Genomic DNA, 27189 nt, shown 5'->3' on the forward strand with positions numbered 1-27189 from the left:
TCTGTTAACAGGTATCACGCAAGGGAAGGAAGGGGAACAGTTCTCACCTGAAAGATCCGTCATTAAGGTAAACAGAAGGAGAAATCCTGTACCAGCTATGCTTCTGCTTCTTAGATATAAAGTATGTTGCCATAGTAGCAGTAATATTTATCTATGAAGATTAAGCACTTACCTCGTAACAGAACACCAGACCACATCATGAAATAAGGAAAGCAAAATTGATCAATAGCACCTTTCAGTCTAGAGTACAGTGCAAATGTCTTCAGCAGCCTATATATAATTATAATTTTTTTGTATATATATAAATTAGATCTTGGATGTTTTTAGTTTTTTTCTAAAAATGTAATGTTACACAGAATATTTTTGTATTTTCTAAATAAAGTAATGTATTAAGTAAGTAACACTTTTCAGACAAAAAACTTGACTTGGCTGTCTGGGAATACCTGGAGAGCCAGAAGCAATCAAGTTCTTCAATATGGGCAGTGTACATAAGGGAATTGATTCCATTTTAAGGGGTTGTCACAACAAATATTGATATTGATATTAGTTTTTAACTGTTCACTGCTCTTTATAGTACATCAATATTTAAAAACTGTTCACTGTGTTCTTTTTGAAAGCGTCTTCACAGTGATTTTTTCTACGTGTCCGAGACTTTTGCACACTACTGTATATACTGTATTAAAATATTCCCCTTTAACAAATTAAAAAGCAGGGAAACTATACATGATGATGATATATAGCATGGCTGCCCAACCCTGCATGGCTTGTATGTTTTCTCTCCAGCCCTAATAAAGTGCACCTTGTTCACCAGGTAGATCTCATTGAGCTGCTCATTAGTAGAATCCGTTTTGCTAAATAAGGGTGGAAACCAGGGGTGATATCACATACCACATTCACTGTGCCCTAGTCTTTCTTTTATGTGCCCCAGCAATGTGTGCATTTGTCTCCCAAGAGTAAGTGTGGTATATTTGGTGGTGATTATAAGTAGATACAAATATCATGGTTAAGTAAAGTTAGACAACTAAAGGTTCAGAAACCTGATTTGCTGGGGTCCTGTACACAAGAAGAGCTTTAAGTCTTCCTGGCCCGGGTTGAAATAAAAACCTACAGGAAGGTAGAGCTCCAAGACCAGGGTCAGGCAGCCCAGTACACTGTATTTAGCTGTACACTTAAGTGGTTGTATACAAACTCTGCTGAAAATTTTATTCAATGTTTCCTTCCTTTTCAATGCATGGAGAAAATCTGCTTTCTCAACATAAATATAGCAGAACATAATATTTATAGCAGAACAGTGTTAACTAACTGGGCACACCTGATTCTACTAATTAGCACATCAATAAGATCTCTAGTTGTTAAATGAGGTGCACATTGTTGAGGTTGCAGTAAAAACCCACATGACGGTAGATGTCCACAGAACAGCTCTCTTTACTTCGGTTGATGTTCCATTGACAGGATTTGTGTGGTGACATCAGAGCCAATAGGGAGGAGGGATTTGCCTTAACAGGTTCCATGAACCAGAGGTGCATTTGAAGGTGGTCCATCAGTCCGGTGTGATGGCGGGCCCTGCCACTGAAATCCAGGACAGGGGGCAGTGGGGAAGTAAAGTAGAATTCTTCTTTGCCATGGCTGGAAACATTATTGGCTTGGGAAATGTGTGGAGGTTCCCGTACCTGTGCTACAAAAATGGAGGAGGTGAGTGAAAAGCAGCAGAAATAAGGACTGTTGGCAGAGAGAGTGTGTACTGACAAGTATCTTTGTGAAAAGTGGGGGTGGGGGAGCTTGTTTGGCATGCTTTTCTAGATGTATCAATTACTTATGACATTGTGTGAGATGCTCTTAAAACTATTAGGCAGGGTCATTCTCATAGAAATCAAATAGGAACAAATTGTACCTACATTTTTTTGCTTTTGTCTTTTTATTTGTCCATTGTTTAATGTGTTTTTTTATATTTATAACAATTGTTTTTTTGTTAAAGGTTGTGGTAGTGCTAGCAGCTAATCTCCAGAATGGTACACAGTGCTCCTTTTGAATTTGTTTTGAATTGAACTTCTGTTCTAGCACACAGAACACTTTTCATAAATTTGCACCCCTAAATCAAAGTGGAAAAGACAGTTGTTGAAAATGCATGGGATCTCACAATGAAAATCAACTTTATTTGCAAAATCAGTCACTTTGAGTCAGTCACTTGAGTTTGTTAGTTAGATGCATTTCTCGACCATTGTCCCTGTTGAAAATGTCCATTGGTCTACAGAAGACTGACACTGTCTGTCTCTTGCACAGCTTTTATCCAGCAATCCTCCAGTCAGAAGCCTAATACGGTGGCATTGAGTATCATGACTCCCAGCATAAGGTTTCTGATGGGTTACCACCTCTATTTTCATTGAAGGGATTGCACGATTTTTGTTAGAAAAACTAAATTATTCAAACTACTAAAATATGTCATTCAACATAAAACAAAATGGGCCAACTGCAACCAACTAAGCAATAATTTAAATGGTAAATTATTACTTGTAATGGTGGACCTAAATGTGAAGTGTGCTTGTGTGTGCAGACTTCTCTTCTTTAACAAATATACACACAGTGAGCACTTTTTAGGTATTTACTAGACTTATTTTTTTGTTTCGTTTTTCTACTGCTGTAGCCTATCCACTTATAGTTATGATGCGTTGTGTGTTCAGATATGCTCTTCTGCATACCACTGTTGTAATGTGTGGTTATTTGCATTACTGTCACCTTTGAAGAGTCTGGCCATTCTCCTCTGGTGTCTCTCATTAACAAGGTATGTCTGTCTGCAGAATGGCGGACTAGTGTGTGTGAAAATCCCAGGAGATCAGCAGTTTCAGAGATACTCAAACCACCCTGTCTGCACCAACAAGTGTCAGGGGTCAGGACACAGGCACCAATCGCAGACTCAGTTACGTATTAAGGCTGGCTTTAATGAGAGCAGATCCAAAAACGTAATCCAAGCAGACAGGTACATGCAGGGCAGGCAGAGTTCAAAAACCAGGAAGTCCAAACAAGCAGAAGTACAAGTACAAAAACCAGGCAGAGATCAGAACCAGAAAATCTAAAAGCAGAGCAGAGCAGAACTAAACAGATAATAGCAGGGCACAGGTACAGGGAAGCTAGAACTGGGGAAGGGAACAGATGAACTAGCAACAAGAAACTAAGAAGGACAGTTTTACTCTTAACAAATTAATTAAATGATAAACAGGTGTAAGTGCTGGGGAACAGATAATGAGAAACAGCTGGGAGAGAACAGGAAGGAAGTCCATATATGGTGTGGGAGGCGGAGACACTAAATGAGGCACAGCTGAAATTAATGAATGAATGAAGTGAGAGAACTGACAGACAGACTACGGTGAGCACAGAGGGTAACAAGGAACGAAAACGTCAAAACTTAGACAAAAAAACAGATAATAGAAAAACACACAAAGTCAATGATCACATTTTTTCCCCATTCTGATGGTTGATGTGAACATTAACTGAAGCTCCTGACCCGTATCTGCATGATTGTATGCATTGCGCTGCTGCCACACAATTGGCTGATTAGATAATCTCATTAATAAGTAGGTGTAATTAAGTAAAAATGTTCAGCCAACAACAAGGATGTGTGATCGTAATTTTGCAGGACATATCCATTCCTGAAAATGTGCAGAATGTTATTTTAATTAATCCTTTGGGTTATTTTTCCCAATAGGAGTGTTCCTTGTTCCCTATGTCTTCTTCCTTTTCACCTGCGGGATTCCCCTCTTCCTCCTTGAAACCTCGCTGGGACAGTACACGAGTCAGGGGAGCATCACCTGCTGGAGGAAGATCTGCCCCATCTTTGGAGGTAGCACACCCAACATCACATCTCTCTATTACAGGATTACAGACACACTACTAGACCTTCATTTTTGTTTATTATTATAATTGTGTTTAGATTTACATTATTGGCTTCATGTCTGGTAAATATACAACAAACCTAATATTAATGTCCAATCATCATTGGAGTGCCTACATATTAAGATCTGCATGAAATATCTATCATACTTCCAGCCAGATGAATAAAAAATGGTGCTTTCTAAGATCTTTTTTAATTTATTTTTACATATTTCTCTCACAAATTAATTTGGCATCATCTCTCTTTTGTTCTCTCTCTTTTCTTTTCTCTCTCTCTCAGGACTGGGCTATGGGAGTCAGGTGCTTGTTTTGTATGGAGGAATTTATTACATCATCATTCTGGCCTGGGCCTTCTTTTACCTGTTCTCCTCGCTCAGCTCACAACTCCCCTGGGCCAGCTGTGGTAACACCTGGAATACAGGTACGAGAACATGCACCTAGTCTGACATCACACAGAGATGGTCAATCTCTGGAAGCAAACCAATGCAATTTCTCTCTTGAAGTTTCAACAGCTCTTAAATTGTTGAACCAGGAGCTTGGACAATATAATATACGGCATTTTACCTGGTGCACAGAGTGAGAATTCCAGAACCATTTGGGACCATTGATATTGCTAATAATGTAATCAGTAAAGAAAATAGCTACTTCATTTTTGCAAATTACATAAAGATAGTAAATGTTGTAATACATTTAATCAAGGGACCTAGTATAACATTACATTACAGTACATTACTGTACATTACAGTACATTACTGTACAACCTACATTGTACCCTTTCCTAAGGCAAACATACATCACTATTACTGAGCCACTTCCCATTCTAATTCTTGGAACCACAGAATGGGCTTGAAATGAAATTGGTCAATGTCAATGACAAGATGCTGTAAAGTATCTTTCCAAAGAAGCCACTGTGAGTTTTGTTCATTCTTGGATTGTAGTTGCACTGTTGTGTCTAATGTCCCAACCTGCTCTCATTGTTGATGTAGTAAATACACAGAATTTAACATTCATGCTCCTCCTCTCTTTTTTAAATTTTTTTTTCCATTTGTAATTCTTGTTTATTTACTCCTCTTATGGAAAATATAATTAAACCAATTATGTATGTTGGAAAGTTTAGATGAAATAAAGAAAAGCAAGCAAAATAAACTTAAAGCTAATGCTAATGTTTTTATATTAGACTAAACTTAATTTCTGCTGGCATCTCTTTGGTCGGAACATGCAGGCTGTTTCACAGTAGAGGTATGACAGCAGCTGGAGGTTTGACCTGCTCTTTATGTTGGGGTGCAGTGTCCAGCGTCTCCAGAAGCTCAGTCAAGTAGAGCATATTGTCACACTTTTCACTCTTTCTTACATTTCTTGTGCTCAATACATCTCAGTGGGTTAAATGTCATAACGAATGACAGAATGACATCATCAGACACATATTTTGTTTTATTTATTTATTTATTTTTATTCTGTCTTTATTATTATTGTTATTATTATTTATTTTCCGGATTTTTCCCTGTTTTCTCCCAATTTGGTAGCCAATTGTACCCCGTCTGATTCAATTAGAGCCAGTATTAGAAACACCACCCACACCCCATCCCTCAGTGGCTCGAAGGAGAATGACACGCCTTCTTCAAGCCGAGGTGCTTATTGTGCAGCGATCTACTAACCCTGCCAAGTCCCTCCCCATGGCGCAGCGAGCCAATTATGCTGCTCCACGTGAGCCGGGCAAACTCGGGAATCGAACCCCGGTCCCCGGTGTGCAACTGCAGCAAACTGCAACCACAAGTCTGCTGCATCTTGCCTGTTGCGCCACCGCGGCCCTATTCTGTCTTTATTTGAGAAAAGATTGACATTTCAATAGGATCACACACCAAGGGGGAAAAAATAGAAAAATAATCAAATTTATATACATGCATGCATACATACATATATATCCATGCATTCCTATCTATACATGTACATATGTACAAATAAGTATAAAATAAAATAAAAAATATTAATCTTTTCATAGGCCCATGTACAAATGTTGCTATACATTTCAAAAACTACCCTGGGCAGTCAAAAAAAAAGAAAAAAAAGGGTAGGGTGGAAATCAAATGTAAATTAAAGAAAAAATGGGAACACACAACACAGCAAAAATTCTTCGCTTTTTAAAAATCTCCCTCTCAACTTTTTTGTCTTTATTTACTTATTTCTGTATGTAACGTCTAGAACTTTGTACAGGTGTCATGTAGCCTAGGGGGTAATACCTTTGTACAGGTGTCGTGTAGCCTAGGGGGTAATACCTTTGTACAGGTGTCGTGTAGCCTAGGGGGTAATACCTTTGTACAGGTGTCGTGTAGCCTAGCGGGTAATACAGGAGGGGTGCGCTCTCCTGTTAGTTTTCTGTGTTGTCAGTGATTGGTTATGATTTATACAAAATCTTGTCTGATGGGTGTTACATTTTGACCAATTACTTAGGAATTTTTCTTGTTGGATTCTAATGGCATAAGTCAATTTTTCTAGTACAAATATTTCATACATATTTCGTTTTCATTGCATTTTCATATCTTATTTAAGTACATAGTTACAGATAGTTAAATAGAAAGTGTGCACTTGTGACAGCTTTGGCCCATTAGTAAGTGAGTCACATTAGATTTTTTTTCATTTCATTAAAATTCAAAACCAAATATAACTTTAACGAAGTACCAGCAGGACCGGATCTTGGAGATGCTTTGGCCCCCAATGGCTTGCTTGTACCCCCGTTATTGTCACTTCTGTGGTGAACTTCTGTGACCATCAATAATCCCCTTGAGGAACAACTGCAGATAATCCCCCTTTACCCCCCATCCCCTGTCAATAATCTCTACGACAAACGACAGTGGAACGCCAGGTCAGCTTAACATAGGACTGAAGCTATCATATCAAAGGACACTTTATTCTCTCAACTACTCAGAAAATATACAAAAATATACAAAATATTACATATAAATTGACATATAACATTTGCTCCTAAAAAAGCTTTATTACATAAAATGTGAAGTGCCAATTTTTTTTTACTTTTGAAGGCGAAAAATAAGAAAACTGTCCTAACTTCAGATTAGTGTGACTTTGACCTCATGTAAACAGGAAGTTGACCTCAGGATATTAAATCACACAAAATGGCCATGCCCACAATTTACCCCACTCTCCCCTACTCACATTCCAAAACCAAAAGTGTGAGGAATATCCATTCAACAAGTGATCCATCCACCCTGTCTCTCTGCTCTAAATCTTACAGACACCTGCACTGAGTTTGGCCAGAACAGCACCATTGACTACTTTGCTGAGGAAGCTACATCCCCTGTGATTGAATTTTGGGAGTAAGTGAAAAGTCTGATCTGTCTTGATCTGTGTTTTCTGTTATCTGTTTTATGTCTAAGTCTCCAGTGTTTTCATCTTGTATTACCCTCTGTGCTCTCTCTAGTCTGTCTGTCTCCCCATTCATTCCCTGTCATTTGTTTCACTTGTCTTCCACTTCCTGATTGTGGTACTCACCTGATTCTTGTTTCCACTCATTATCTCTATATACACTCAGTGAGCACTTTATTAGGAACACCTATACACCTACTTGTTCATGCGGTTATCTAATCAGCCAAATGTGTGGCAGCAGTGCAATACATATAATCATGCAGATATGGGTCATGAGCTTCAGTTAATGTTCACAACAACCAGCAGAATGGTGAATTTTTTTTATTTAAGTGACGTTCACCATTAAATAATTGTTGGTGGCAGACAGGTGTCGAGGACCCGACCCTAGGCCCGCCTGATGAGAGATTGACAGGAGGACAGGTTAGGCAGGAATGCATAGTTAACCCCTCGCACACGCCATTGAGGTGGTAGCAAGAATGCCCGTAAGAGGAAAAATATGCGGTTCAGAGCTAATGAGCAGCCCTAATTGTCAGCAGAGGAGTCTGAATTTGGAGGAGGTTCTAGAGAGCAAGGCTAAAGGTCTGACTGAGGCCATGCGTAACATGAATGTATAATAACATTCTTGGTTGAGAAGTGTGGGCTTGCTCCTACAGGGGAGGAGCATAATGCCTGGTTAAAGCAAAAAGATGAGGAAAACAATATAGATGATGGGGAAATGATAATCTGATAATTTATTGGATAGATTCAAAGGACTGACTATAGAGGAGTTGGGTGATGAATTACACTCGGCTATTAATTGGATGTCCTTTGTAGATTTCTTAAGGCGCCACAAGAAAGTGCACCTGAAGATTGTATTGAGATGGTGGAAACTTCCCATTGGAGGGGTATATGACGTCAAAGTTTGGAGAGAGTCCAAGGAGAGATAAATAAAAATGACAATGAAAAAATAATGACTGGGAGATAAATAACAGTGATGAATAGGCTCATTAAAAAAGTTGCATAAGAGCTAGTGTTTTCCCATTCGTACTTCTGTACAAGTTTCAGGATATATAAGGAGTGAGCTTTTAGATGTTAGAAAGCAGAAAAAAGAAGAAGAAAGAAGAGAGAAGAAAAAACCCTTTTAGGATTTCGCTGTTGAAGATATCTAAGGGCTGTTGAGGAGACAGCAACGCAGGACAGCTATAATCAAGCTGGAGTTGCGCGCTCCCTCTGCGCGCCACTCCAGGATCTGGATATGGAGAACGGAGTGATGTACGCGGTGCGGAGCGAAGAGGTGTTCATGCGCATCCCTCAAGCTGGTGAAAGAGTTTACGACATGCTTGGAGCCATGAACTGCACCTGGCGGGCAACAGACGGGATGCGGGGTCCCTCCACGCTACAGAACACCTTCTTGCTGGACCCACGCAAGAACCTGAAGCCTCCCCCCCCTAACCACAGTGTCAGTGAGGAGAGGCACATGCTGCGGCTGCACTGCAACCCCCCCGACGTTTTTGAAGAAATACCAGTGTACATCCCATACAACAGGCACTTGCGGTACGAAGTGCAGGTGAAGGCTGTCACCAAGGACATCTGCGGCATTGGAGCCAGTGACTGGAGCAAAGTCACGTCTTTCAAAAGTCTGGGTCCTGATCCTGTCCCAGATTCCCAAACCAATGCAGCTGTTCAAAGAGCTCATCAACAGCAAGGAGGAGGGATCAAATCCCCCGGAAAACGAGATGGCTATATTTAGGGCATGGGTGGTAATTATAACCTATATTACTTGTAAAAGTAGGAAAAGTAATACATTGAAGTTCAACGTTATAAGTTTCCTTTCATTTTTATGTCTTTTATTTTTCAGTAAGATACTATATACGATATAAATAAGTAGTAGACTTTAGGGGTGTTCATACCCATTGTATTAATGGAAGTTCAGTAGCTTTTATCTCTGTGAAGGGGGAGCCATAGGTTAAGGTAAAGGCCAAAGAGGATGGTGGATATTTGAGGGGTGTACCTTGAATTTAACATCTGGTGGAAAGGTGAATTAGAAAGAGCAAAAGGGGTTATATGAACCTTATGTGAATCAAGTATGTGATTAGCAAACTGAAAGATGATATTTAACCTGTCAGCTGTATAACTCTATTCTTTTGATTATAATAAAGTATATCTGACTATAATCATATGTGAGAAAGGGTCTTTTAGAGGAATCCAGTGAATACAGGAAATCATATACCAGATTTGCATCACACCCCTTCACTTCGAGACTGGGCTGGAAGTTCAGTAGAACTTACCAGGGCTCCAGGACGTTCGAAGTACTTAAAGGAAAAGAGAGTTCGTCCCCGAGACACCTCCTGGTGAGGTACTGCTCGTGGGAACGTGAGGTCTGAGCTCGGCAAGGGGTCCGTAGCTCACGACACAGGGTGGTTTGAGTATCTCAGAAACTGCCGATCTCCTGGGATAATCAAACACGACAGTCTCTTGAGTGTGCAGAGAATGGAGCAAAAAACAAAAAACATCCAGTGAGCAGCAGTTCTGCAGACAGAAACGACTTGTTAATGAGAGACGTCAGAGAAGAATGGCCAGACTGGACAAAGCTGACAGGAAGGTGACAGAAACGCAAATAACCACGCATTACAACAGTGGTATGCAGAAGAGCATCTAAAAAACCCTTTAATTTATATGATAAGATTGACGTGCACAAATACTTTCGTTTTCGGCAAGCGGAGATAGGCTACAGAAAAGAATTTACCTTCTTTCTGAGTGCAGTAATAAATTAGGCTATAATAAAAATACAATTCAATTTCAATTGTTGGAGAGCAATACATATCAAAGAAAAACCGTTAAGGCAGTCCAAATACATCCACTAAAAGCTGATAATGAGTCATCAGCTAGAATAGGTACAGATTACAGAAATATACCTTACTGGCCTTTTCAGATTGGCTACCAATGTAGCTAGATGGGAACACAATTAAGAAGTGGTATATTTCTGCTGTTGGGTCAGTGCAGAATGCGGACAGTTCACCTGGTTATACACTTGGCAAATAAACAGCACCAGTATTTCAAGGTCAGCCATGTTTTTTCTTTGAATCGGGGCTTGTGTGTTATTGTTTCAATTCCCATAGCATGTGTTGTTTTCAAGTTTAACAGCTGCCTTACGAGGTGTTTATTTTTGTCAATTTCAAAACTTTTTTTTTTGTTATTGTCATTGTGTATGTCTGTTATTTAAGTCTCAATTCCCCACTCGGAGGTAACATCCTTATTAGAGAGAGCCTTACGCACCCATGATAGTCCCAAGGCGGATTGTGTATTTAGGGTCCTTCTGCATAACCCTTTTCCCAGGGTACTTATGCTCCTCGTCGCCTTCTAATGCATGTTTGTTTCTATGTATTACACTAAGGTTATATACACAAGTTTCCCGCTGCTCCCAGTAAGAACTGTGCAAACCTCCGATAGCCTGAAGCTCTATATATGAGATCTTTGTGGCTATTTGTGTATTTATCTTGCTTCTTCTTCAGTCTTCTGCACAGTCTGTGGAGCTGAGAAGCGTACTGTTTTGTGTCATGATCTTTGCTATAAGTGTGTGGAGTTCACTGAGGTGAAATGCATGGTCATGGGAGACCGTGTATTCTAGTGTTAGGGTCAGTATTCCTGCTTTGTCAGTGGAATTAGAGACGGGATGTCTTGTGTGTCTTTCGTTATCACTTTGCCGTTCCCAGTTCCAGGTAGGCTATAGTTGGGAGCCTGCATCTACTAAATGCCCAGATGTGAAGGCAAATTGTTATTGTACATTATTTGTTCTAAATAACATTTGTTCCATATAACTGATTTGGCTACACTTGTATCATCGGTGCAGGAGAAGGGTGCTGGGCTTGTCTGCAGGGATAGAGGAGTTGGGAACTGTAAGATGGGAGCTCGCCCTGTGCCTCCTGCTGTCCTGGATCATCTGCTTCTTCTGTGTGTGGAAAGGCGTGAAGTCCACAGGAAAGGTGAAGTCTCCCAGCTTAAGGCTTCATACTGACTAATAATGAAGGCTAATTTATGCTATGTGGGTTAGTGCTGAACTCAGCAATATTGTCCTATCAGGTGGTGTACTTCACTGCTACTTTCCCCTACCTGATGTTGGTGGTGCTGCTGGTCCGGGGGCTCACTCTGCCTGGAGCCATAGATGGCATCATCTTTTACCTGTATCCAGACCCAACCCGGCTCACTGACCCTCAGGTAATTTACCTTCCCCATTTACCCTAGACCCAACATCGCTTACAACCCCTCAGGTGACTCAACCTTCCCCATTTACCCTAGACCCAACATGGCTTACAGCCCCTCTGGTGACTCAACCTTCCCCATTTACCCTAGACTTGCTCTTCTCAAAGCTTGGAGAAAGGACCAATCTTGAATGTGTTCCAAGAGCAGGGTCGTATGACAATCAGCCAGGTGCATCCATGCATCTGGTAGTGCATGTGCACTATACCGCTCCCAACCATAGGTAAATGGTAAATACATTTTTATAGCGCCTTTAACCAAAGCGCTGTATAATTGATGCTTCTCATTCACCCATTCAAACACACACTCACACATCAGCACCGATTGGCTTCCATGCAAGGTACCAACCAGCTCATCAGGAGCATTTGGGGGTTAAGTGTCTTGCTCAGGGTGGGAACAAACCAGCAACCCTCTGACTGCCAGATGGCTGCTTTTACCAGCTGAGCTAATGTCGCCCAAAGGTGGCAGTAGTGCCAATAAACGCAGTTCTCTGACTAGTCTTGGAGCCCCAGAAGGAGTGGTGACCCCTCCGTGCGGTAGCTACACAACCATGAGCAATACATGCTCGGTAGTTAAATGTGGTTATTTTTATTTTTGCACCCTCCCAACGGGAGCTGGACACAGGGAGATACGGAAATTCCACACCGCTGTTTTATTTGTCCGGCCACGGGGAGTGAGAGAGAGAGAGCTCCACCATAGAATGTCGCCAGGGTGCGTTCAGCTTGACTGACCCCCCCCTTCCTGGGAGAGGAAATCAGCACAAGTGTTTGCAGACCCCACCCAATGGATTTCCCCAAAGTGGAATGGCTATAGGGCCAGATACCACCAGGTAATCCTGACATTGGTGTCCTTCATCCGATGGAGCCACAGGAGTAGGGCTTGATCCAAATAGAGGACAAAGAGTTTTCCTAGGAGGTAGTAATGGAGTCAGCACAGATAATTTTATGGCAAGACATTCCTTCTTGATGGTACTGTACCGACTCTCCCTGGGGCTGAGCTTGTGGTCGCTCCTCCCCCCCTGCCTCCTGGGACAACACCAACCCCAGTCCTCTATCCGAGGCATTGGTCTACAGGAGAAAGAGAGGGCCGCCACACAATCATGCTTCAATCCTCAAAAGCGCCACCTAGCACTGCTCCGTTAGCACTGCTCCGTCCACTGGACCTGGTGTGCGGCTCCCTTTTGAGTGAGGTCAGTCAAGGGACCAGCAAGACTAGAAAATCTGGGATATACCGGTGATTTGTAGCCCCAGGAATGACCTCACTTTTTTTTATTCTTGGGTTGGGGCACAACAAAATTGCCACAGTTTTATCGACCAGATAAAACCTCTTGCCCCTGCCCCAAGAGGAACCCCAGATACTTCCCTCCATCCAACTGCACACTTCCCTGGGTTTGCAGTGAGCCCCGCCCTTCGCAGAGTCTTCAGGATGGCTCGCAAACTCTGCATACACCTCTTCCAGTTGTCACAGTGGATAATAATGTCATCCACAGAGGTAGCTGCAGATGCAGCATGCGGTCTTAAGACTGTTCATCACACACAGGACGGTATCCGGAGCCTCATGCAAACTGAATGGGAGAGTGACATGGAGATTATTTTTTGAAAATTATTTTTCCTTGGACCCTGGAGACAAAGGAATCTTCCAGTTTCCCTTGGTTAAATCCAGTGTTAAAATGAGCAGTGCACAAATGATCCAGCAGCTCATCCACCTGAGGCATAGGATAGGCATAAAATAGAAAAACTGCTCTTGTCAGCGCAAGAGAGCAGGGGAGGGCTCATAATGTCTGCCCCCGAATCCATGTCAGACATTTCTGAGTCACCCAGAACCAGGAAGCATCCACCAGATGACCCCCTGGATCGCTGTCATTACGGACCACCTCACCCCTGGCTGAGGAAGATGAACACACCTTGCTTGTCGGCCCCTTCTGCCAGCTTCACCCTCGCTTCTCTCCAAACCAGAGACTCGTCTGTCTCAAGTTTCGGCACCAAAATGTCACATGCCTTGACACACCCCTGAGAGGACAGGCGAGTGGGACACAGGGAGATGTATTTGTCTGCCCACAGGGAGCGAAAGAGAGAGCACACAACTTATGAATAAGTCATGGGAGACCGTGACTTATAAGACCGATAAGTCTTCTTCCTTCACCCTCACAGGATCCAGATAAAAATATTAAAGGCAAATTAAATCAAACCTTTTCAGCTCCATAGGTTTTCCTGTTTTTGGAACACAGCTCTGGACAGATTACCCTTACCTTAAAGATCGGTAAGTGGACAGTAAGCTGTTGCTGCAAAAGTTTTGTTTTGTAGAAACTTTATCACACATTCTGGAAAGCAGGCTGGAGTAATACCACGCCAACTTGGGTGCTTTATAGAGCACTAATCAGGGTGTGTGCAAGACACTCAGCTATACAACTCAAAGTAATTTAGTGTCTATAACCCCTTTAATGCTTATCCAGGGTACCCAGGGGCTTCCTTCCGCTGTGCATGTGGAATATGGTGGGTGGAGATTCTCCATACTAAAAATAACCCCAGATAATCCAGTGTCCCCACTTATGAATAATGTTCACAACCACAACATGTTCCTGGAGTGACAGAGGATATCCTCTCATTTCATGTCACTCCTGAACTTGTCAGAAAAGAATCCACTCATCAGAAGAAACCAAGATAAACAAAAAAAAAAGTATTTTATAGAACACAAACACAGACTTTCCTAACTTTTATTTCATAGGTGTGGTTGGATGCAGGAAGCCAGATAATCTACTCATATGGACTCTGCAATGGATGCCTTACAGCCTTAGGAAGTTACAATAAATATAACAACAACTGCTACAAGTAAGTTACAGTACACCTCCTACACTCTTACAACAAAATATGTCAGTCTCAACAAGTACGTTGGTATTATATGTAGACTATATCTTTTAGTTTTTTGCTAAAGATATGACCAATAAGGTGAAACAATTTTATTAATTTCATTTGCCAATGGGGGTACAAATATTTCGCTTGCCAAGCAAACAGCAAATTAAACAATGTAATAATTTCAACTTCAGAGAAAAAAAAAAAGATGCACTGGCATCAATACCAACAACCCCTAAGTTGATCAATTAGCAGTTAAACCAGGATCCATTTAAACCAAGATCCACTTAATTAACTAAAGCAGGATCTATTTAAACAATGAAGAACTAAATCAGGAGCAGTACGTGTAATTATTACCTTTATCAGGGTAACAGAATATAAATATAAATATGCATACATAAAAGTAACCCTAGTATACCAAAAGTAAAAAGTATTCATTGACTCAATATACAGTAGGTCCGGCATGTCCATCCTTTAAAGTACTGTTCCTTTTCTCATAAGATTACATTTCACTCACAAAGGTTCTTGGTCCCTAAGATTTTAGATGTGTGACAGTGGAACCATGTGCACCCACACATAATATATTTGTGCTAATATGCATTGATAGTAAGTTAGCTGGATGACTAAACTATGTGCACTTTCTAATCTTATATTAATTATTGCATAGGTTTATAGTGATATCCTTTGTGAGTGTCATGTTTAAACTCATTAAAAGCTCCAAAAATATCTCGAAAAAATCTTAAACAACAGATTTAAATAGGTGTGGGCCTGATTACCCACCCCTGCTTCATTAACACCAGCCCTTGACTGAAGCACAGGATTGGCCATGGAGGAGAAACCACAGTGTGCTGAATTATGAGTTTATGACAGAATTGGGTTTCCTGTGTTGCAGAGACTGTGTGTATCTTTGCTTGCTGAACAGTGGGACCAGCTTTGTGGCTGGCTTTGCCATCTTCTCAGTTCTGGGTTTCATGGCCCATGAACAAGGAGTGGACATCTCTATGGTGGCTGAATCAGGTAGGAACTGTTGAGGCAAAGATAATATGTAGACACTGGTAAAGATAAAGACACGGTCCTTGGTTTCACTTACCACTTTCAATCACATCATTCTAAACTGATTTGGAATGATTTGAAAAACTGGTCCATATTGGTAACTATGAACCCATGCCCTGAGCCAGCCAGTGGGGGATGGACTTCCCCTACTGGCACTTCCCAAGATTGATCCGAACATCCATCCATCCATCCATTATCTGAACCCGCTTATCCTAATCAGGGTCGCAGGGTCTGGAGCTTATCCCAGCATACATTGGGCGAAAGGCAGGAATACACCCTAGACAGGTCGCCAGTCCGTCGCAGGGCACACACACCATTCACTCACACACTCATACCTACGGGCAATTTAGACTCTCCAATCAGCCTAACCTGCATGTCTTTGGACTGTGGGAGGAAACCGGAGTACCCGGAGGAAACCCACGCAGACACGGGGAGAACATGCAAACTCCGCACAGAGAGGCCCCGGGCCGACGGGGATTCGAACCCAGGACCTCCTTGCTGTGAGGCAGCAGTGCTACCCACTGCACCATCCGTGCCGCCACTGATCCGAACATGCCCTTTTTAAATTTATTTTTTATTCATTAACAAAGGAATACAGTAAGAATTCAGTATACCGGCAATAGTATACAAACAGAACAGTGTTATTTACATTTATGAATAAAACATTTTACATCAATATCAAATGTATTATTTTAAAAAGTGTCTTCTTTTCTTGGATTATTGAAAAAACCAAACACAACATTTTCACAAAATAAATTTAATTCTTTAAAGATATTATCAATGACAAATCTGCAAAGGTCTTGCCAGAATTTCTTGGTCTCAGAAATTGGCATTGTTCTCATTGCTCCAGGGGTGATTGTCTCCTGCTTAGTCTAATCAACTGTAAGTCGCTTTGGGTAAAAGCATCAGTTAAATGACATGACATGTAGTGTTATGACATAACTATTCATTCAACTGTTACTGCTGTGTGTTACATTGAATTTCATCATGTATGTGACTTATGTAGCAGAGCAGTGTAAACATTTGATGGAGGACTATGTGTTAAATGTACTCAATATCTCAACCAACCATGTTTTAGCAATTTATCTGCCCCTTAAATGTCAGATAAATAAAGTTCTGTTGAATCAAATTGATTTGTGACAAATGTTTTATATGAATAATACATTTGATAATACAATAATACATTTGTCTCAGGGCCCGGCTTGGCCTTCATCGCGTACCCGCGGGCGGTGGCCATGATGCCTGTGCCCCAGCTGTGGGCCGTTTTCTTCTTCATTATGATCATCCTGCTGGGACTCGACAGTCAGGTACGTCTGAAGGAGAATGAGGAAATGTGCCTCAGTAACCTTCCCTGTGTTGGAATGGTGGAATGGTGTGATGGAAAACAAAAAAGTGTGTTTAGGGCAGGACTTTACCCCACAATGTGATAGCCCCAAACGATGGTATGCCCATACTGTGATACCCATGAACTATGATACCCCCTCACAGTGATGCTCCTAAACCATGGTACCCCCTCAATAATGCCTCTAATCTGTGATAACCCACAACTATGATAACTGACCACATTATAGGCAGGAGAGAGGAGAAGATAGAGAGAGGAGAAGATAGAGAGAGGAGAAGATAGCATAGATAGCATAAATCCAGAGAGCCTGCAGACCTGCAGTTACTACTCACTCCTCACTCCCCCACAGTTGCTCAGGTGAACTTTAAGCAAAATCTCCTGTAACCCATGTAAACCTTCTCCTCACTCCTCAACCTGTCCCCTCCCCTTAAATGGAGATGTCAAACTCATTAGTACATTTTCTTCTTAGATAACCCTCACCATTAAATCCCCTTACCCTCTCTATGCTTTCTCTCCCATCCCATCCATACACCCCACCTGCAGTCTATCTCTCCCAGCATTGTCCTACGCATTGTCCTGTCCACTGAATGTGTCCCTGTGTCTTCAAAAAAGCTTGTGTCACCCCGCCCTCAAGAAACCCACTCTTGACCCAGCCGTCATCAAATACTACCATGCCATCTCTCTTCTTCCCTTTCTTTCCAAACCTGTTGAACAAGGTGTCTAAATATTCCATTCAAAATAACCCTTTCCACCCTTCACCAGTCTGGATTCAGGGGTGATCACTCAATAGAGACTTTATATAATTATGTAAGTAACAGAATTCCATTTTCCTTCTCAGTTTGTGAGTCAGGAATCGCTGGTCACTTCCATTTCAGACATGTACCCCTCCATCTTTCAAGTTGGACACTGGCGTAAACTCCTGCTCCTATTAATCAGTGTGATCAGCTTCTTGATTGGCCTGGTGATGGTCACAGAGGTGAGTGTTGTTAATTAATGTGGTAAGCTTCTTAAAGGGGCAGTTCACCCAAAAACAATTATCCAATTATCGGGGCATCACACAACTTTTCCTCCCCAGGAAAGTTTACTCTAGCGTGCTGGAAAGGAGGCTCCGACCGATGGTCGAACCTCAGATTCAGGAGGAGCAATGTAGCTTCCATCCTGGTCGTGGAACAGTGGACCAGCTCTTTACCTTGGCGGGGTTGCTGGCGGGGTCAAGGGAGTTTGCGAATCCAGTCCACATGTGCTTTGTGGACTTGGAGAAGGCTTTCGACCGTGTCCCCCGGGGAACCCTGTGGGGGGTACTGCGGGAGTATGCGGTACTGGGGCCATTGTTACGAGCCATCCGGTCCCTGTACAACCAAGGTGACAGCTGTGTCCGCATCCTCGGCACAAAGTCAAGCAAGTTTCCAGTGGGTGGAAACTCCGCCAAGGTTGCCCCTTGTCACCGGTCTTGTTTGTGATATTCATGGACAGGATCTCAAGGCGCAGCCGAGGTGAGGAGAGTGTCCGGCTTGGTGACCTCAATATTGCGTCCCTGCTTTTTGCGGACGACGTGGTTCTGCTGGCTTAATCGGACTGTGACCTTCAGCACGCACTGGAGCGGTTTACAGCCGAGTGTGAAGCGGCCAGGATGTCAGGAGTCAGCACCTCCAAATCCAAGGCTGTGGTTCTCTGCCGGAAAACGGTGGATTGCTCCCTCCGAGTTAGGAACGAGCTATTGCCCCAAGTGAAGGAGTTCAAGTGTCTTGGGGTCTTGTTCACGAGTGAGGGTAGAAGGGAGCGTGAGATCGACAGGCGGATCGGTGCAGCGTCAGCAGTAATGTAGGCATTGCACCAGACCGTCGTGGTGACCGTCGATCTACATCCCAACCGTCACCTATGGTCATGAGCTTTGGGTAGTGACCGAAAGAACAAGATCACGCATACAAGTGGCTGAAATGAGCTTCCTCCGTAGGGTGGCTGGGCTCAGACTTAGAGATAGGGTGAGGAGCTGGGAGTAGAGCTGCTGCTCCTTCACGTCAAAAGGAGCCAATTGAGGTGGTTCGGGTATCTGCTCAGGATGCCTCCCGGGCGCCTCCCTTTGGAGGTTTTCCGGGCACGTCCAACTGGGCGGAAACCCCGAGGTAGACCCAGAACCCGCTGGAGAGATTATATATCTCTCCTGGCCTGGGAACACCTCGGGATCTCCCAGGAGGAGCTGGAATGCGTTGCTGGGGAGAGGGACGTCTGGAATACCCAGCTTAGCCTACTGCCACCGCGACCCGACTCCAGATAAGCGGGCGAAAATGGATGGATGGATGGAGTGTTGCATGGAAGAAAGTGCAGAATTATTTAAATTTGTAAACAAAAGCCCCCCCCCTCTCTTTTCTCCAAAGGGTGGTCTGTACATTTTCCTGTTGTTTGATTACTATGCCTGCAGTGGAATGGCACTCCTGGTCTTTGCCATCTTTGAGTCGGTCTGCATTGGCTGGATTTATGGTGAGAGAGCACTCAAGTCAACTGCCATCGAGGCAGCAGCATTGAACTGGCTTTGGGACATCAGGGGGGTTCAGACAGTCAGGGCTCCCTTGGTTGCAGCTGCAATAGCTCATTTTAATTACACAATTTTTTCATGCACATGTAGTACTGTGTGTGAAAAATAGTCAGTGGCTCTGCGGGGAACACACAGTCATGCTCACAGGTCTCAGTGCTGGGGCGGGAACACATAGTCATGCTAATGGTTTCAGTGCTAGGGGGCACAGAGTCATGCTAATGGATTTCAGTGCTAAGGGAGCACACAGTCATGCTAATGGATTTCAGTGCTAAGGGAGCACACAGTCATGCTAATGGATTTCAGTGCTAAGGGAGCACACATGCATGCTAACAGGTCTCAGTGCTAGGGGGGCACACAGGCATGCTAATGGCTCTCAGGGCTAGGGGGGCACACAGGTATGCTAATGGCTCTCAGGGCTAGGGGGCACACAGGCATGCTAATGGCTCTCAGGGCTAGGGGGGCACACAGGTATGCTAATGGCTCTCAGGGCTAGGGGGGCACACAGGCATGCTAATGGGTTTCAGGGCTAGGGGGGCACACAGGCATGCTAATGACTCTCAGGGCTAGGGGGGCACACAGGTATGCTAATGGCACTCAGGGCTAGGGGGGCACACAGGCATGCTAATGGCTCTCAGGGCTAGGGGGGCACACAGGCATGCTAATGGCTCTCAGGGCTAGAGGGGCACACAGGCATGCTAATGACTCTCAGGGCTAGGGGGGCACACAGGTATGCTAATGGCACTCAGGGCTAGGGGGGCACACAGGCATGCTAATGGCTCTCAGGGCTAGGGGGGCACACAGGCATGCTAATGGCTCTCAGGGCTAGAGGGGCACACAGGCATGCTAATGGCTCTCAGGGCTAGAGGGGCACACAGTATGCACGTGCAGCCTGGTTAGGCAGGGTAGGCGGTGCCTAGCCTGAGATGAACAAAAGAATATATATATATATATATATATATATATATATATATATATATATATATATAAAATATATATATATGTATAATTTAAGTGTTTCATTTTAACAATAATAATAATAGTAATAATATATATTTTTAATATTTTATTTTTGTAAGAGCAATAATGTTACTCAATTTTAAATATTCACATTAATTATTGTCATGATTAAATTAATGAATTCACTCTGATTTGGCTGCAAGCCTACATATGCTAATGTTAATACAGTGGGGAGAAGGCTCGAAAGCAAGCCGTTTGACAGATTTGTGCATGTGCAGTCTGGTCCTGTATAATTTTTACATTAATGTCAAAAGTGGACTGTTGCACAGCATTGATGTACTGAACGCTACATTATTTGCCTCCAGTAAACACACACACGTCAATTTGCGGCTGCCTTGGCATATGAATCCCCCCCTTACGTTTCCACGCTTTTACATCAGTCGCTGACGATCGCAAGCATGGATAACATTAGGAAATTCTCAAGTTTTTCGTTTGAAGAAAAAAATTAGAAATTACAGTGCAGTACATTCATGTTAATCACTGTTCAAGAATTCAATTCAAGAAGTTATATTCACTGTCATGTTTCTGGTTGTTTTAATGTTGACTGATATTACTGCATGTTTCAATGTTTATGTTCAGGAGTGTTGTTCACCTAGCTGATCACGTAGCTTCCTACTTTGATTGTTTACAATGGCATGGCAACAAGCACGGTTGTTAGCTAGCTTTCCCTACTAGTCTCCGTAGTCAAACAATGGCATAAAATAGAGATTCAATGGCGAGACCTCCCTCTGTGATGCTTGCAGCACTGTGAGAAAAGCCACAGTATGTTGCTATCAATGACTGTCTCTATCTTGCTACAGAAACATTACATTTAGCGAACGTTAGTGATAACGTTAAGTAGCCTGTTTTGTGTTCTAAAACATCCCAATTCTCGTGATTTTCGTAATAAATGCATGATAAGTGCATGATGATAAATGGAATATGTCTATAACTATGAATATAAATGCATGGCATATGCCCACCACTATGAATATAAATGCATGGCATATGCTAATCAGTCATGCTAATCACAGTCATGCTAATCACAGTCATAGTGAAGCGGTGGTGTAATGCTACGTAGTCACAGGGCACAGTTGTTTTGGAAGAACTATTTTTGATTCCAAATTGGGGTAGATTTTGTTAAAAATTATGGTAGAATAAAATAGACTTTTACAATGAAATGTAAAACGATGAAAATGCTGATGAAAAAGAATAATTAAGCTTAATCAGGTCTGTCTTGCAGGTGCTCGCCGGCTGTACGACAACATTGAGGACATGATAGGCTATCGGCCCTGGCCCCCGATACAGTACTGTTGGACCTATGTCACACCCACTGTCTACATCGTAAGTATTTGTAGAAGCCATTAACCCATGTTCACCATTATACATTAAACAGCATCTCTGCATTTAAAAATCAGTAACCTGCAGCTTGGCTCTATAGGCCATAGTATGCAATACGTCCATCGTAGTTACATTTTACCAAATAAAATATGCAACTTCTAGATATTGTAAAATTAGCTGGACAATTTGACCTTGCCATATTATGCATCAGCCGGCTGAAATTAAGTTGCAGACTGGCAGCTGTCAGAGTCAAAGCTAGTCAGACAGGTCTTTTCATCATAATTTTCCAAAATGTTGTTTCTGGTTTGAAGTGCAATCTAAACCTGATGCTTAATATTTTAAGCATTATATTGTTAGCAAGGTGTTTGTATGTATGATGCTGTACAATTCATGAGCATGCATTACATTGTGTCCAATCTGGCCAGCAGACAATTTTTCATCGGCAATTAAATAATAATTGACTTGCATTAAGCCATAGATAATAATAGAAAACATACATGGCTCAGTACACAGATGAAGCAGAGCCAAGTTGATTACATCAGCACCCATCATACACATTCTCATACATTCAGTTAAAAGCTGTAATATTGGTTTCCAGCAGAGGAACTACAAAGGACTTTAACCCTGTAACTAATAATGATGTCACTCATGATACATCAGCACACCACCTGTCCATGTGAGCCTCCTGTCCATGTGAGCTTCCTGTCCATGTGAGCTTCCTGTCCATGTTTCGTGTTTTCAAGACCCATTGTAACTCCAGTTCTTGCTTTCAGAACCACAGTTTGGGGATGATTATATTTGTGTCTTAATGCGGGAAGTCACCATTTCTGTGTGGTGTATCTAGCCAGATAGAAGTCTTTTTAGAGATACAGTGTGAGTAAAAATGTAAAAACATAAACGGCAGTCATCATACACGACTGATTTTAATTCAAGCCAATATGTCAATATACTTTTTTTTAAGATCACTTCATAAACACTTGTCAAAAAAGATTCCTCTGATGAATTAATTTCAATTTAATGATACCTTAGTTTATCCCTAATTTCACAGTTTTCATGTCACACCATGTACAGAAAGCAGAACAGACATACATTTAACATCCCCATATACAGTCAGGTCCATAAATATTGGGACATCGACACAATTCTCATCTTTTTGGCTCTATACACCACCACAATGGATTTGAAATGAAACAAACAAGATGTGCTTTAATTTGAGGGTATTTACATCCAAATCAGGTGAACGGTGTAGGAATTACAACAGTTTCTATATGTGCCTCCCACTTTTTAAGGGACCAAAAGTAATGGGACAAACTAACAATCATAAATCAAACTTCCACTTTTTAATACTTGGTTGCAAATCCTTTGCAGTCAATTACAGCCTGAAGTCTGGAACGCATAGACATCACCAGACGCTGGGTTTCATCCCTGGTGATGAAACTGCACTTGCACTTGTAAATCGCTTTGGATTAAAAGCGTCTGCCAAATGACTAAAATGTAAATGTAAAATGGTGATGCTCTGCCAGGCCTCTATGGCAAAAGTCTTCAGTTCCTGCTTGTTCTTGGGGCATTTTCCCTTCAGTTTTGTCTTTAGCAAGTGAAATGCATGTTCAATCGGATTCAGGTCAGGTGATTGACTTGGCCATTGCATAACATTCCACTTCTTTGCCTTAAAAAACTCTTTGGTTGCTTTTGCAGTATGCTTCGGGTCATTGTCCATCTGCACTGTGAAGCGCCGTCCAATGAGTTCTGAAGCATTTGGCTGAATATGAGCAGATAATATTGCCCGAAACACTTCAGAATTCATCCTGCTGACAAAAGCAGTCACATCATCAATAAATACAAGGGAACCAGTTCCATTGGCAGCCATGCATGCCCACGCCATGACACTACCACCATCATGCTTCACTGATGAGGTGGTATGTTTTGGATCATGAACAGTCTCTTCTCCATACTCATTCTCTTCCCATCATTCTGGTACAAGTTGATCTTTGTCTCATCTGTCCATAGGATGTTGTTCCAGAACTGTAAAGGCTTTTTTAGATGTTGTTTGGCATACTCTAATCTGGTCTTCCTGTTTTTGAGGCTCACCAATAGTTCACATCTTGTGGTGAACCCTCTGTATTCACTCTGGTGAAGTCTTCTCTTGATTGTTGACTTTGACACACATACACCTACCTCCTGGAGAGTGTTCTTGATCTGGCCAACTGCTGTGAAGGGGTTTTTCTTCACCAGGGAAAGAATTCTTCTGTCATCCACCAAGTTGTTTTCCATGGTCTTCCGGGTCTTTTGGTGTTGCTGAGCGTTCTTTCTTTTTAAGCATGTTTCAAACAGTTGATTTGGCCACAGCTAATGTTTTTGCTATCTCTCTGATGGGTTTGTTTTGATTTTTCAGCCTAATGATGGCTTGCTTCACTGATAGTGACAGCTCTTTGGATCTCATATTGACAGTTGACAGCAACAGATTCCAAATGCAAATAGCACACTTGAAATGAACTCTAGACCTTTTATCTGCTCCTTGTAAATGAGATAATGAGGGAATAACACACACCTGGCCATGGAACAGCTGAGCAGCCAGTTGTCCCATTACTTTTGGTCCCTTAAAAAGTGGGAGGCACAAATAGAAACTGTTGTAATTCCTACACCGTTCACCTGATTGGAATGTAAATACCCTCAAATTAAAGCTGAAAGTCTGCAGTTAAAGCACATCTTGTTTGTTTCATTTCAAATCCATTGTGGTGGTGTATAGAGCCAAAAAGATTAGAATTGTGTCGATGTCCCAATATTTATGGCCCTGACTGTAACATAGTGTACACGCCATCTGTGCATTTTTACCCAAACAACATGATCCTGAAGGTACAACATCAGAAATACTATGCTGTCATTAAAAACAGTAATTGGCTCGCTGCTCCAGAGGGAGGGACTTGGCAGGGTTAGTAGATCCCCGCACAAACAAGCACCTCGAGAGCCTCAGAATCACGGTCACGACTTGTGAGACGAGACGGCTTGAAGAAGGCGTGTCGCTCTCCTGCCGGCCGCCGAGGGACGGGGTGTGGGTGGTGTATCTAATACTAGCTCTAATTGAATCAGACGGGGTCCAATTGGCTACCAAATTTGGAGAAAAAGGGGCAAAAATCTGATAAAACAAAACAGAAATGGAAACTTGTTTCATATAACTGACCAACATAAATATTAGAAAGCAATGTACACATAAAATGTTCTCTGTACAGTCTCTTTAATTCCTCCTCGTCTGCCCTAACCCTAACCCAAACTCTCTTCCACAGGGTACCTTCATTGCCTCTATGGTGAAGTACACCCCCCTCATGTTTAACAGCACATATGAGTATCCCTGGTGGGCTTACGTGATTGGTGGGTCCCTGACTCTCTCCTCCACCCTCATGGTCCCTCTCTGGATGGGCTATTCCATCAGCGTCACCCCTGGAACATTATGGCAGGTATGTCTGACGCCTGACTACACTCCAAAACTGAGCATCATCAGGTGCCTCATAATACAGTACATGTCCCAATACAGGAGTTGCATACAATATACACTCACCGAGCACTTTAATAGGAACATTTTTACTTTATTACACCTACTTATTCATGCAATTATCTGATCAGACAATTGTGTGGCAGCAGTGCAATGCATACAATCATGTAGATATGGGTCAGGATCTTCAGTTAATGATCACATCAACCATCAGAATGGGGAAAAAATGTGATCCAAGTGACTTTGAGGAATGATTGTTGGTGGCAGACAGAGAGATTTGAGTATCTCAGAAACTGCTGATCTCCAGGGATTTACACACAGACTAGTCTCTAGAGTTTGTAAAGAAAAAACCCAAAAAAAGCAGCAGTTCTGCAGACAGAAACGCCTTGTTAATGAGAGACATCACAGGAGACTGTCCAGACTGGTCAAAGCTGACAGGAAGGTGACAGTAACACAAATAACCACACATTACAACAGTGCCATGCAGAAGAGCATCTCTGAACACACAATGCATCATAACTCTAAGTGGATAGGCTATAGCAGTAGAAGTAAAAAAACAAGTCTAATAAATAACTAATAAAGTGCTCATTGAATGTATATCCCAATACAGGGGTTGTGATACAATACATATCCCAATGCAGGTAAAATAAACATATGCCAACACAGCGGTCATGATACAATACATGTGGGGCAGCCTGTGGGGCATGACTGGGACCTGGGAGGTTGGTGGTCCAAGGCCTGGTGTAGCCACCACAAAATCTACACAGCAGTTGGGCCCTTAACCCCAAATTGTTCAAGGGGGGATTGTCCCCTACTTTGTCTAATCAGCAGTAAGTTGTGTTGAATAAAATGTCAGCTAAATAACAATGTATGTATACAAAATAACAATGTATGTATACATAATAACAGTATTATTTAATTATTCCCCAATATGAGCACTGTGCAGTAGTAAATATCGGAAAGCACAAATTCTGGAAAAGGTTTTCTGCAAAAGCATCTGATATGTCATTGAGCAACATATCATTCAATACAGCTGTTCGTTTTATTGGGAAAGTAACTTCAAGAAACATATATAATGTCAGTCAAGGACAACAAAAAAACATGAAAGGCTTTGAAGTCCAATGAGCTCTAACGCAGTACATTATGAACAAAGAAAACAGTCACTGTGAGCCTTACAGTGTTGGTCTCCTCTCACCTCTCAAACTCCACAGAAAGTTCAAGTGCTCTGCACCCCAGCCCCTGACCTGTCCATCTCCAGGACGGAAAAGGGGACTCTCTGTCCCCCAACATTCGAGACTTTCACAGAGATGTGCACCCTACGCCCCCACCGGACCCCCAATTGCCCCTCTACAATGGCAGCCCACTGCAGTACACCTTCTACTCCAACAAGCCATTTCCAATGGGTTTAAAAAATGAGAGCACACCCATCTGTGGACCCTGGTGTCAATCACTGCCAGCTTGGGTGTCTTCCCTCACTTCATTTGGGTCAGCCTGTCCACCCAACCTACAGACACCACCCAAAAAAACCCAAAGGAATGCACAAACACTGTGAATGCTGTGAAGACTCTGTGAATGGACATAAAATGCAGCAATTGACTGCCTTCTATTGTTGCCACATATGAACATACAGCGGGCCCTGGAATTATTGGCACCCTTGATAAATATGCACAAAAAAGTGCTATCAACTAAAACATATTACAGTTATTGAAATAAGCTTTATTTTCCAACATGTGTAAAGTAGTTTGCTTTATTAAAGATGGAATCAATCAAAGTCATACAGTTTTCAAATAAATAAAACAAATTCCCCAAAATGCAGGTTCCACAATTATTGGCACCCCTGGTTCAATACTTTGTGAAAACACCCCTAGCAAAGATGACAGCCTATAATTTGTGATAAGGTCTGGAGGGACTTTTAACCATTCCTCCATGCAGAACTTTTCAGAATCATTCATATCCTTGGGATACTCCCCTCTTCAGTTTTTCATGGGATTTAAGTTTAAGACTGAGATAGCCATTGCAGAACATGGTTGTTGTTTTTACTTAATCATTTCTGTGTGTATTTTGATGTATACTTGGAGTCATTGTCCTG

The 27189-nt window shown here is 42.2% G+C and overlaps 1 protein-coding gene across 1 annotated transcript; it reads left to right on the forward strand.

The window, feature by feature from the left end:
* On the forward strand, positions 1 to 26744 carry LOC133138441 (sodium- and chloride-dependent GABA transporter 2-like). The gene is made up of 15 exons (XM_061257214.1): positions 1 to 67; positions 1453 to 1692; positions 3701 to 3835; positions 4166 to 4306; positions 7133 to 7214; positions 11093 to 11225; positions 11323 to 11457; positions 14224 to 14327; positions 15241 to 15365; positions 16596 to 16708; positions 17582 to 17719; positions 19119 to 19221; positions 21516 to 21616; positions 24895 to 25065; positions 26312 to 26744. Exons 2-15 carry the CDS (start codon positions 1554 to 1556, stop codon positions 26507 to 26509), a joined length of 1818 nt encoding a protein of 605 aa, XP_061113198.1. The 5' UTR covers positions 1 to 67; positions 1453 to 1553; the 3' UTR covers positions 26510 to 26744.
* The last annotated feature ends 445 nt before the right edge of the window (positions 26745 to 27189 follow it).

The sequence above is a fragment of the Conger conger genome, chromosome 10 (genome assembly GCF_963514075.1).
Source record: "Conger conger chromosome 10, fConCon1.1, whole genome shotgun sequence".
Taxonomy (NCBI): domain Eukaryota; kingdom Metazoa; phylum Chordata; class Actinopteri; order Anguilliformes; family Congridae; genus Conger; species Conger conger.